The 14,043-nt window shown below is 39.1% G+C and overlaps 1 protein-coding gene across 7 annotated transcripts in view; it reads right to left on the bottom strand.

Annotated features, from left to right (window-relative positions):
• Positions 1-14,043, bottom strand: part of LOC18106927 (ATPase family AAA domain-containing protein At1g05910) — a 53,157-nt gene that overhangs the window by 14,344 nt on the left and 24,770 nt on the right. For 2 of the 7 annotated variants that reach the window (XM_052448363.1, XM_052448364.1), the window contains 2 exons: positions 8,914-9,175; positions 8,067-8,424 (listed from right to left, as the gene is read on the bottom strand). The exons of 1 other annotated variant lie outside the window; for it this stretch is intronic. In XM_052448363.1, the coding sequence (XP_052304323.1) occupies positions 8,067-8,424; positions 8,914-9,175 (620 nt within the window). Of the gene's footprint in view, positions 1-8,066; positions 8,425-8,913; positions 9,176-9,275; positions 9,342-14,043 lie in introns of all 7 variants that reach the window. 4 more of the 7 variants (XM_052448365.1, XM_052448369.1, XM_052448367.1 and 1 more) reach the window with 4 other exon arrangements.

Raw genomic sequence — 14,043 nt, 5'->3', positions numbered from 1 at the left:
GAGTTTTAGCATTACCATCTAGTTTTTTAAAGTGATCCCAAATTTGGGATGTTTTTCTTTTATTACATCTAGAAGTTGGATTACCTTCTTCAGTGTTGCTGTTTGTGCTGGAGGTAGTAACTGGAACTGGAATAGGCAAAGAATTTGGTTCTGAACTTGAAGGATTTGACTCATTCGATCTAGGATTTTCCCCACTATCCATCTGAAATTAAGAAAACAACAACATGAATCAACATCTGACTACAATTGAGAATCAAGCAGAAGTTGAGCAATGAGCATCATGTTAGGTTCATATAATTGCAAAAAGGCATCTATCACCTCTTTATTCTAAAAAACCTACATACTGTAAATTACACATGCAATGGACCTGAAAGTCTGTAATGGACCAATTTCAATTGCAAAAAGTCTGTAATGGACCAATTTCTATTCTAAAAATGAAGGAAAGAAAGTTAACAATGCTAAACAAAGCAATCAATAACTCGATATCAACACAAATCAACAAAAATATTAGAGAGAGAGCCGGAGAAAGGGGGGCGAACCTGAATGAACACAAATCAACAGAAAAATGTAAAAACCCTAGCTGCAAGAGGATAGAAAAAGAAGCAGAGGTCAGAAATCTCTAATGGAAAAAATGTTACAACTTACAAGTAAAACTTACAAGCACACGAGAATGAACACATGGATAAACAGTAAACTTTACCTCTTTGACTCTTTCTGCTGCAGGTGAAGAGAGACGCCAAGGGGTTTTGTTCGGGTTTTTTTTCCACCGCAAGTCTACTAGATGGATGCGGAGATATGGGTTGTTTACTATTGATCAGCTAGAGAAGAGAGTCAAGAGATAGATGCAGGGGGCAAGAGGCAGAGAAGATGAAAATTGAAGGGGAAAGGAAGAATCGAAGAAGGATGGTCTGGTGTGGGCGGCGGCTGCAGAAGTAAATTGCAATGTTTTTAGGTTTAGGTTTACACTTTACACTTTACTGTAACATTTAGTATTTATACTAGGTCGCTTTGCTGCCTTTCAGCTTTTATTTTTAATTTTGTATGGGTAGCCGGTTCGGTTCACCGGTTTTGGTGGTGAAACCGGAACCGAACCGAACCGGAAAGATTTTTTGGTTTTAGTAATCGGTTTAATCGGTTTTTCATCTCGGTTCGGTTTTCTCGGTTAATTTTCCATCCGTTTTCTCGGTTTTTTCGGTTATTCGGTTTTTTTGAACACCCCTAAACTAAAGAAACAAATGGCGCAGAGATTGTTTGTGCCGAGAATCTTGGAACCATAAATGATTACGAGGATGGACAGCTAAAATAAAGGAATTGACTTTGAAGCCCTAAGAAGGGTCAGAGTATCAAACCAAAGAATACCGAAGCTAGACCACAGGCCCAAACGAAAAGGCCGGAGGGGCCTAAAGGCAACAATGTGGGCCAAGATCGAGAGGAATTATTAGCTTTAGTAAAAGAAGCAAAGGAGCAAGCCGATATTAGAAGTTCTTTGGCAGGCCCTAGCACAACTTCAGCCTGAGATGTTATACCAAATTTGAATGGTGAGGCAACTACAACCCTGTTTGGCATTATATTTTAAATGGGAGCGGAAAGTTTTTTAATTTTTTTTAAAAAATAATTTTTTTATGTTTTTGAATCATTTTTACGTGTTAGTATCAAAATTAATTTTAAAAAATAAAAATATATTATTTTAATATATTTTCAAATAAAATTCATTTTAAAAAACAATCGTGAGACCAATAACACTAATTCAATAACACTAATTCATCGGAGATGCCGAGACCACCAGATGCTACAGGAAGACTATCAAAGTTTAAAAAAGTATGCTATAATATATATATATATATATATATATATATATATTCAGTTTATAATTAATTAACAACGAGGCTTGCCCGGCCCCGGATGTTAAACCTAGTAATGAATTGAGACAACACCTTGAGGAGTTAGAAGACTTGTAGGGAAATACGACAAGAAATGATCCAATCAGGGCTTCTGTTTTAGAACGGCCCACATAAGTATCTATTGAGGGCTTGGCGCCTTCCCATCTGTTTTTCTTCTTGTTTCATTTTCTATTTTTTAACCTGTCTCCTATTTTATCAGCATGTTTATTTTTATTTTTTTATATATAGATTTAGTTTTAAATGTTGAAAATAAAATAATAGTTTTCAGACTTAATATCATAATTTTGATTCTCCGAAAAAATACTTGGTTTTAAATTAAATAAAATAATAGCTTGAATACCCTTTCGTCTCCTGTCTCTCTCTCTCAGTAGTTTGAAGTTGAAGATATTAAACAAACATCTTGGAAACTATGAAAAAATATTCATTCAGAAAGAGACTAATTTATACCAGCGATGCTTTTGCTGAAATTCAAACCCAATTCTTGATGTGTCTGCTTCAGAAAAGATCCTGTTGGGTAATTCCAGAACTCAAACACACACAAATTTACGTGGTTCGGCAACTTGCCTACTCCACGGAGCTACTGGTTTGTATTAATCAAGCTTAGAAACAATACAAACAACAAAACAAGGAGGAGGAGAAAATCTTCTCTACTCAACTCAAGCTCTCTCTCTCACGTTTTTCTCTCTGTGTTTTCACTCTTCTCTGCGTTCTTCACTCAACAACACTCCAGCTCTTCACTGAGCATACATATATATTAAGCTAGGAGTGAAGGGCATGAATCATGCCATGATTTATGCCCACCGTTTGCCTCCACTTGTGCTAAGTGGAGATTAGGTATTCCCACTAAGCACATAGTGGAGGTGGGACATTGCTTGTCTCCAAATAGCTAACAATCTCCCACTTGGAGACAAACAATGAAATCATCATTTATCCTTGAAGACCAACTGAAGTTTTACACAACTTCAGTTTATCAAGTGTAACTCCTTTGGTTAACATGTCAGCTGGATTCTTGCTTCCACAGACCTTTTCTAGCATCAGTTGTTCATCGTCTAGCAATTGTCGGATGAAGTGATATTTGATCTGAATATGCTTCGTCCTGGAGTGAAATGCTGGATTCTTGGCAAGGAAGATTGCACTCTGACTGTCGCTATACAAAGTACCTTTTCCATTCAACTTGCCCAATTCCTTCAGGAAACTCTGCAGCCATACGATCTCTTTTGCAGATTCTGAGACTGCAACATATTCAGCTTCTGTTGTTGAAAGAGCGACGATCTTTTGCAAGGTAGAACTCCAGGAAACAGCAGTCCCTCCTAGAGTATATACATATCCTGTAGTGCTCTTTCGGCTATCAACATCTCCTACTAGATCAGCATCTACAAAACCTTCAAGTTTCAAACCATCAGCTGTGAAACTGAGACAAGTTTCCGAGGAACCTTTTAAGTACCTCATGATCCATTTGACCGCCTCCCAATGCTGCTTTCCAGGATTGCTCATATATCGGCTTACAACTCCCACTGCATGGGCAATGTCTGGTCTGGTACAGACCATAGCATACATCAAGGAGCCGATAGCTGAGGCGTATGGAATCTTATCCATGTATCCACATTCTTGCTCAGTTTTTGGTGACTGATCTTTGCTGAGCTTGAAATGATTCCCCAGTGGTGTACTTACTGGTTTAGTATTATCCATACTAAACCTGCTGAGAACCTTCTTGACATACTCTGTTTGTGAAAGCTTTAGTACGCCTTTGTCTTTATCTCTGAAGATTCTCATGCCAAGTATTTGTTTAGCAGCTCCCAGATCCTTCATTTCAAACTGTTTTGACAACTGCTGTTTCAGCTTATCAATCTCCTCAATGCTGGATCCTGCAATCAACATATCATCTACATATAATAGTAGAATGATGTAGGAGTTGTCAAAATGTTTGACATAGCAACAATGATCAGCTTGGCATCTTGTATACCCGGAACTGCACATGAAGTTGTCAAACTTCTTGTACCACTGTCTTGGAGCTTGCTTCAAACCGTATAGGCTTTTCTGTAGCTTGCAGACTTGATTCTCCTTTCCTTGCATTGCAAACCCCTCTGGCTGTTGCATGTAAATATCTTCCTCCAAGTCACCATGAAGGAATGCTGTTTTTACATCTAACTGTTCAAGATGTAAATTTTCTGCAGCTACTATCCCCAGAACAACTCTGATTGTTGTGAGCTTCACAACTGGAGAAAATATCTCAGAGTAGTCAATGCCTTTCTTTTGTTGAAACCCTTTGACAACAAGTCTTGCCTTGAACCGTTTACTTCCGTCATGCTCAGTCTTCACTCTGTAAACCCACTTGTTTTGTAAAGCCTTCTTTCCTTCAGGCAGTGTGGTTAGCTCCCAAGTCTTGTTCTTCAGCAACGAGCTCATCTCATCCTTCATGGCTAACTCCCACTTGCTTGAGTTTCCATCTTGTAAGGATTCTTCATAAGTTAGCGGTTCACCACCATCTGTCAACAAAATGTAATTCAGTAAAAGTGTGAACCGTTGCGGGGGCTTTATCGTCCTCGAAGACCTGCGAACAGCTGGTTCAATTTGCTCCGCTTCTTCTTGTGTAGTAGCGGGTACAGATATGCTTGAGTCTTCTTGTAAAGGCTCTTGATTGTTGTTCTGCTCAGTAACATCGGGAAGGCCTTCTAATCTTATGAATTCAGATCCTTGTGGACTTGTATCTGAATCAGCCTTATTTGTTTCTGCACTTGATCTGTCTTTGTACAGAACTTTCTCATTGAAGATCACGTTCCTGCTTCTGATAATCTTTCTATTCTGATCATCCCAGAACCGATATCCAAATTCTTCATCTCCATAGCCGATGAAGAAACATTTCTTGGATTTGGCTTCTAGCTTGTTGCGAGCATCAGAATCTATATGCACATAGGAAACACACCCAAAGACCTTTAAATGAGAGAGTTGTACCTCTTTTCCTCTCCATACTTCCTCGGGCAGTCTGAACTCCAAAGGAACTGATGGTCCACGGTTGATCAAGTAAACTGCAGTATGAACTGCATCGGCCCAAAATGTTTGAGGTAACCCAGAATGCAACCTCATGCTTCTAGCTCGTTCATTGATGGTCCTGTTCATCCGTTCAGCAGTGCCATTCTGTTGCGGTGTGCCTGGAACGGTCTTTTCCATTCTGATACCATTAACAGCACAATACTCTTTGAAACCTCCATCAATGTATTCTCCTCCGTTATCGGATCTCAAGCATTTCAACTTCAGACCTGATTCAGTCTCAACCATAGCCTTCCACTTCTTGAATGTTTCAAACACATCAGATTTATTTTTCAGAAAGTAGACCCATACCTTTCTGCTGAAATCATCAATGAAAGTCACGTAATACCGAGAACCTCCAAGAGATGCTACTGGAGACGGTCCCCATAAATCTGTGTGTACCAGTTCTAGCTTTCTTGGTCTTAAGGTCCTGCCAACCTTTAAGAAACTGAGTTTCTTCTGTTTTCCAAGAACACAGCTTTCACAAATGTCTAGATCAACATTTTTAAGCTCTGGCAGCTTTCCCTTCGATTGAAGTACCTTCATCCCCTTTTGACTCATATGGCCGAGTCTACAGTGCCATAGATGTGCTTGATTTTCTGCTTCAGTAGAGGCAATAATGTCTGCAAATCTTGTGGTCATATACAGGGTGCCGGTTTTCTTTCCACGAGCCAAAACCATTGCTCCCTTTGAAACCTTCCACATACCTCCAGAAAAAAGGATTGAATGACCACTATCATCAAGTTGTCCGACCGAGATCAGCTTCTTCTTTAGATCAGGAACATGCCTTACATTTTGCAAGTTCCATATAGATCCATTCATTGTCTTGATTTGTACATCTCCTATACCCACAATATCCAATGGTTATCCATCGGCCAGATAGACTACACCGTGATCTCCAGCAATATAGTTTTGCATCATTTCATGGTGTGGTGTACAGTGAAATGAAGCACCAGAATCAAGAACCCAATCATCAACAGGACTATGCACAGCAAGAATCAAAGCATCTTGTACCTCGTCTGTAGTGGCGTTTGCAGAGTCAGCTTCAGGTTTTTTCGGTTTTGTGCAATTCCTCATGAAATGACCAGGTTTGCCACAATTCCAACATTCAACCTGCTTTCTGGGTCCGAACTTGCTTTTACTTCTGTATCTTGATTTGGATCTGCCTCTAGATAAGCCTCTATCCTGTCTCCTCCCTCGAGTGTTAATGTTGAGAGCTGATCCTGAACTTGAACTTTCACCTGAGTCTTTCCTTCGCACTTCTTCAGCTAAAATCAAGTCTCGGATGTCATCATATTTCAGTTTGGATTTTCCAGCTGAATTGCTCACGGCTGTCCTCATACCTTCCCAACTGCTTGGAAGTGAAGCTAGCAAAATGAGTGCACGGATCTCATCATCAAACTCAATCTCAACAGATGACAATTGATTTGTAATGGTATTGAAGTTGTTGAGATGTTGTGTCACAGAGGTGCTTTCTGTCATCTTCAAGTTGAACAACTTCTTCATCAGGTGCACTTTGTTATTTGCTGAGGGCTTCTCATACATCCCAGACAAAGCTTCCATTAGTCTTGCAGTGGATCTTTCTTTTGTAACATTGTGAGCAACTCTTCTCGATAAGGATAGCCGGATAATGCCCAAAACCTGTCTATCAAGAAGTTGCCAATCTTCTTCTAGCATATTTTCTGGTTTGCTCCCCAACAGAGGAAGATGAAGTTTCTTCCCATATAAATAGTCTTCAATTTGCATTTTCCAATATCCAAAATCTGTTCCATCAAATTTTTCAATTCCCGCAGCTTTTATTTCATCTGCCATTTTAATATGTCTCGGATTTAAATCTGTCAAATCTGACCTTACAGATGTGTCCGGAACGGCCAAAACTATTGGAAACGACACTGAGATCACCCCAATCGGACTTCGGATGGCTCAGATCTTAACAGTCAAAGTTTTAGGTCAACAGACGGTGCTGATGAAGCCACGTGTCAGGCGGAAATAGTGTCTGCGAAACACTGAATCAAAACCCACCTTAGATGACGTGGCAAATGCACGCACTTTTTGGCTGACGTGGCAGGTGATGACGTGGCTGATGACTGGTCTGATGACGTGGCGGATGACTGTGCAGAATTGCTGGCGTGGCTGATGACTGGCTGCTTGCGTGGCGGGTCAACCCGGTTCAGTTGCAGACAATCGGGTGAAGACGACGCGTGGAGAGCGTGGCGCTAGTGGTCGCGCGTGGGCAGTGCTGTCGTCGGCGCGTGTTGGAGCGTGCGGTCATGCAGGACGTCGGTTCTTCGCCGGGGTTTCACCAGTGAATGCGTCTCTACTTCCTCTACGCGATGGGAATGTCAAAAACACGTTTTGAGAACTTTGATTTTTGAGTTTGGATCAAACACCCTCTTTTTCAAGAACAAGCTCTGATACCAGTTGTTGGGTAATTCCAGAACTCAAACACACACAAATTTACGTGGTTCGGCAACTTGCCTACTCCACGGAGCTACTGGTTTGTATTAATCAAGCTTAGAAACAATACAAACAACAAAACAAGGAGGAGGAGAAAATCTTCTCTACTCAACTCAAGCTCTCTCTCTCATGTTTTTCTCTCTGTGTTTTCACTCTTCTCTGCGTTCTTCACTCAACAACACTCCAGCTCTTCACTGAGCATACATATATATTAAGCTAGGAGTGAAGGGCATGAATCATGCCATGATTTATGCCCACCGTTTGCCTCCACTTGTGCTAAGTGGAGATTAGGTATTCCCACTAAGCACATAGTGGAGGTGGGACATTGCTTGTCTCCAAATAGCTAACAGATCCCACTTAGTCCTCCCTGTAAAAGAATGCCACATTGGATTTGCCACCAGCCATAACAATACCATGGAGCTTGACAGCTTGTGAGGTCAAATAAGTTTATGAAACTGTACTCTGGGAGAGAGAGAGAGAGAGAGGAAGAGAGAGACAGAGAGACTGCTTTCACTCTAATTTTTTTGCATTGAAAAGAAAATCCCGACTTTACATCAGCTACCTGCAAGATTTCTTCTTTTTTTTGGGTTCGTTTTTCGTTTTTCTTTTATCCTCTGGTTTAAGGGGAAAAGGTATTGAGTTCAGAAGTTTGCAGTGTTCTCTGCAAATTTTACCAAAAACCTCAAAATTGAGTATCTGGGGCCATCTTCAACTCCTTTGTCCTTGGTTTCGAAGATTCCCTTCATTATACGAGTGTAGAGCCTTTCAAGCAGTGGAATGCCATAATTTTCAGTGCGCCCCACGAAAAGCCGCTTGATGTAATCCACGTGGCTTGATACTTCGGCTTCTGACATTGTAACATCTTGGGATCCACTCGCTTCGGCATGACCAGAAGCTTCTCCTCCTGAAGTTTCATGTCGACTGTCATCGGCTGAAGAGGACTCGGGTCTGTCTGGATTCATATCATCTGCCCTGGCTTCCTCTGGCGGCTTTGCCTGTACTGAATCCTGATGCCGTGATTTATCTTCTGCTGTTGAAGCTGTTTTTCATGAAAAGTATAAAATGATCAGAGAGTTGCGTCCGAAGAGCAATCATGGAAAATTAAAGAGTTCAGTCAAAGAATAACAATAAATATAACAAATCTAGGAAAATTAGGAGTTAAAAACTTCAGATAAAGGACACCAGCTGAAGAGAATGCTAGTTTGGAATATGGGCTGTGAGATAAAATTCATATATTGAATAGAAAAATTCAGATTTCTGGCTTCAGGATTTAATTGTCAATATTTACGAGAGGTTTTTCTAACTAGGAAAGGAAATTTGAAAACATGAACTACAAACAGGTCAAGTCTATTATACAAGAAGTCGGTAGCTGAGATTAGTTTTACTTGCTACTGATCTATTACATCAGTATCCGCACCAAAATTCAGCATGTAAAATGTGTCTTGCAACTTGACATGTTTCAAGACATCATTCAGATAGGTGGGAAAAACGAACAGCAATATCATAAGGACAAAGTATATAGCATTACCAATGAACATACCAGCACAAGTAGCATCAGCATTTTTCTTCTGCCTTTTCAAGGCCTCGTAGCTTTGATCCAGATTAACATCAGGCTGGACGTTGCGTAGCCTGGCACTTGTTCTAGTAACAGTTCCAAGCTGCACAACTGGGGTTGAAGGGAAAATAGATCCCCCTAAATCATCTGGTATTTGTACAGGACCCCCTTGAGCAGCAATCTTGTCACAGTATGTGAGAAGCGCAGGGTCCATCTGTGACAACATTCCATGCACCTGTAAAATATTATGAAAAGGGATTCATCAAATGATGCTTTAGGTGATAGGACAAAATGAGAGGAAAAATCATAGAAAACCAAAAGGCATGGAAACTTACCGCATCCCGAAGCTCATAACCTCTACTGACAATCCTAGCTCCATTGTAATCATCTCCATTGTACACCTATATTAGAGACATGCACGCCAAATTTAAGCATGAAATAGATGCACTGACCAGAGTTATAGTGGTGTTAAATTATTCAATGGAAGGAGAACCTAGAAATAGAATTAAATGAAGCTAGGAACAAAACACACCTTTGCATTGGTCACAATGAGATCAATGTCTTGCAGGAATCCTGAGCATGTGAAATATTGACCAGAGTCAACACGCTGCAGCATGGTAGCCATGTCCATAGGGTTCTGGATTATAGAGCGAGGTTGGAGCATCCTCGTCAGTGACAGGATAATGCAAGGCACTAAATCGTTTGTCATACAACATCCTGCAGCAAAGAAGTTAGAATGTTAAGTGTAAACAGTGAAAGGAAGCAGAAATACTGTACAGAGACAACCAGCTTGTATGTAACAAGAAACATGTGCTGTAACAACCAATGGAGTGGGATGATCATAGGTTGATGTAATTTCAAATGCAGACAACATAGCAGACCTTGCTAGGAAACCCCCCCCCCCCTCCTCTCTCTCACGAGCGAGTGCACAGAGACATACAGTCTACTCGCGCTTTCTTGACCTTATCCCTCACCCAGATCACTTTTCATTGATTTCATTCTCTTCTGGATCTTAAACGTTCACTATATCTCTCATCTAGCTCCTCTCATCTCTCTTAATTTGGTTTGTAACCACATACTTGACTCTCCCATCCTCTTCATTTATTTTGAAATTTGATTCTATTCAGTAAAAATTAGACGTGATTTGTTCAAAAGATAAGAGATTCAAGAGTGTCATGGGTATTGCCTACGGGAAAGGCATAGGAGAACCAATTCCAAGTTCACCAACTTTTTTAACAATCTGCATTTGGCTTTAATTAACTAGACGAATTGAAATATGCTCCATGACGACTGCATTTTATTAGAACCCACTTGCTGGACTAAATTGAGACCATTTCAATAATGCTACAAAGTGAAACAACAATCAAAAATTTAAAATTTGTTGTTGCATGAAGAAGCAAATTTCTTGTTGCATGAAGAGGCACATGCGCATTCGGCGTAGAGCATGCTGCTCAGCTTCTATCTTGGCTTTTAACTCTGAGGCCTTTGGGCCACTCGCCACTTTTTGTGCCTTGCGAAGTTCAAGAAAGGGTGCAGATCCTTGTGATTTCTTGGTCACGTCCTCCACCACAACTGATAAGGCAGCCTCAATTAAACGGTCAAAGAACAAAGATCTGTTTTCAGTTGATGGTTTCCCCACTTGATAGCTGACAACAGAAACTTAATATATAAACAAAATACTGGTTTTAACAAGGAAATTATTTGTCATCATGATTATGTAAAAATGGCTCACTAGAAAACAGGGTCTTTGCAGGCACCAAATGAATGCCATGCATCCATTTAAAAGCAAGAGAAAAAAACTAAAGGGTATTATACAAGCTTGCGTTGAAAGCCTTTTGATGCCTAAAGATTGCCTTCCTATCAGCTATGGTGGATTACAATGATTCCAAGAAGTCTTAATATAAGCATAATAAGGTTAGATAGTCCTTTCTGTTTGGGCAAATATGTAACATAATCTTACTTTGGAAAAACAAGAATGGATGTATAAAGTATGATATTAAAATGATGTTTAAAGTAAAGAATTTAAATTTAAGAGTAATATTACGAGCTAGAAAAATTATATCATAATGATTATAAGCAGCAGTACAGGGATTGCAACAGACAGTTGCTTTCAAAAATAAAACGTACGCTGAACGATGGGGAAATACCAAGGATGCACCATCAATTTCATGAAACCAGGACTTCTCTTAATTTTGGCTATACTAGCGTGCGTTGCAAGGGGAAGAAAGAGAGAAAGAGAGGGAGAATTCAACCACCACCAAACCTGTGAAAGAGACAACAGTCGGCCAATTCAACGACCACCAAACCTTTCAAAGAGACAACAGTCAGCCTATTTTGACAGCTAGGAAAAGTCGTACTTACCGTTGAAAAGATGTAGCCGCTTCACATACTAGTATGGATTACATACACCAACAATTTTTTTTTTTAATTAATCTAATTTATATAAATATATAAATACCCTGACTCCACACAATATTAACAAAAAAACATAAGAAAAGGATCAAAAAGCCCTTCAATCATTGCTATAAAAAATTTTATTCAAAAGATATTTTAATAATTACACTATGCCAAAAAAAAAAAAGCAAAAGGTATTTTAAACATTACACTAAGCAAATAAAAGGTTAAAAGACTTCTCCATTCATATCCAATCTTGTAATAGTAAAAATGTCTCGATGAAAAAATTATATTACTCTTTAAAGCAAGTTATAAGATTTAAATTATGAAGGTTTAAAAAGTAATTTAATTGTATGAATGAAAAATTGGTCTCTTTGAGAATTTTGTGTAATAATTCATCACTAATTTCTTAGTCATTAATTGCCTTTTGTTTTAACTCACAAAACAAAACCCAATTTTTCTTTTTCAAAGTTTTCTGCTTCTCTATCTATGGTATGTTACATGTTTTATTTAAGGGTTGTAATTGTATGAATTTGTATGGTCAGGTAAGAGAAAGTTTTGATGATGATGAAAGTTTTGATGATGATGATTATTGTAAATTAATCCGGGTTAAAATTATATAGTCTTATGTGGTTGTAACAGACTTTGGATGGTTAGCCAACAAATTATGATGAATGAATGAATGATGAATTCTGAGAATCTCTCTCTCTCCCTTCTCTTCTTCTTCTTCTATGGATTCTAAACCCTACCAGCCATGGCTAGCCTTGACAGTGAGCTCCCAAAGTTCACCCAAATACTCGAAAGAAGTCCCAGTACGTAGGAACCACTTCAATTCAGCATGCAACAAGTTGATGTGCCAATGCAAGAGAATGTTATTTTACTGTGTTTAAATTTTAGGGTTTTTTTTAGTTTTTGTATTTTGTTGGTGCATTTTTTATGGTATATAATGATAAGGTTTTGATCTTTGTGAATTTCTGTAATGCAAGTTGCTTGCTTTTATGGCAGAGGTTGTTGAGATTTAGAAAAACAATAGAAATTGCATCTTGGTATCTGATTTTACACTACCAGAAAACCGGAAAAAAGCAACGGAATTACCGACGGAAATATTCCGTCGGTATTAATTACCGACGGACATAATTCCGTCTCAAAATCGGTCGGTATATACCGACGGAAATATTCCGTCGGTATATACCGTCGACTTCACCGACGGAATATACATTTCGTCTGGAAATACGCAACGGCATGGTGACGTCAGGGGATTTTACCGACGGAAAGTACCGAGGGATTCAAACTGTGATAGCCGTACAGTGACGTGGCGATGTCACCGACAGCATCACCGACGGATTCCTTCCGTCGGTGATACCGTCGGAAAAAACCATTATATGCACCCATGTGCCGACACTCTCATCCTCTATTTCTCCTTCTTCTTCTTTCCCATCCCACCTCTCCCCTCCCAAACTCCTCCCAAACTGCAGCCAAACACCCATCCCAAACTCTCCACTATTCTCAACACGAGCACTCAAGTTTCTTATATCTTGTACGTGGTCACAATATCCGTTTCTTGTAGATTTTATCATTTTTTTGTAAGTAAATCTATCCTTTTTAATTAGTTTTAATATTTAATTGTGAATTTTATTGTTTTAGTATATGTATTTTGTTAACGTTTGTACTTGTTTAATTGTTATTTGTCAAAGAAACTTGTAGTATGAATGTATAATTTTGTAGTTGTTATAGGTTGTTTTAGATTTTGTCAAATTATATTTGTTTGTAAATTGTTGAAATTTTGTTTGAATTACACCGAATTAAATGTGTCGTTGTGATGAAATAAATAATTAATAGCTTATTTAAGTGTCTTGTTTAATTGTTATCAATTATATTTCGAAGTTGTGAGTAATTCTGTAAATTTATATATGTATAAATTTGTATGTATGAACGTTGATAGTTGATAATTGATAATGAATATTTAACATAAGTGTTGTTTTAGCTTGTTGGATAATGTCGGGGAAAACCAATATTTTTGTTATGTTTTATAGAGGTTCAATAGAAGTCATGGATGATCGTTCATGGATGTATCGGAACTCACCCCAAGGATTGCGGAGGATGGATTATTGTAACGGTGTCCAGGGTTTTATTAATTTCGCAACATCTATTCCGAGGAATTTTACTGATGGCGGTATTAGGTGTTCATGCAGGAAGTGTAAAAATTTAAAGTTTCTGCATCAAGATGTTGTAACGATGCATCTTCTAACCAAAGAGTTCATGGAAGATTACCTGTGTTGGTATGCTCACGGAGAACTATTTGTTCCTGATGAGAGCATGGAAGAACAGGTGGTTGGGTCAACTTCTAGTGCTAGTAACATGCATGAAGTTGGAAATGAGAACAGTAATCCTTACAGGAATATGGTTATGGATGCAATGAGAATGAGTGAAGATTGTTGTAACCCATTTTTGGGTCCCCACAAATAAAAAAATATATAATAATAATAATAATAATAAAAAAAAAAAAGAATTTGAACAGTGTCGTTTTGACACTGTTCCTCTACCCGCCGCGCTCCATGCCGTTGGAGCCGAACCTCGACAGTAGCACCCAATGGCCGACCAGCCGCCGCGAGACCCGCTCCCATGCGCAACAGCAAAAGCCACACCCACTTGCTCTATAAATAGCACCCAACACAGCAGAGAGAGAGGGGGGAAAAACTTTTTGAAACG

This window comes from Populus trichocarpa, chromosome 17 (assembly GCF_000002775.5).
Source record: "Populus trichocarpa isolate Nisqually-1 chromosome 17, P.trichocarpa_v4.1, whole genome shotgun sequence".
Taxonomy (NCBI): domain Eukaryota; kingdom Viridiplantae; phylum Streptophyta; class Magnoliopsida; order Malpighiales; family Salicaceae; genus Populus; species Populus trichocarpa.
Note: the sequence above shows the minus strand (reverse complement) of the source record. Positions and strands in the feature narration are given on the sequence as shown.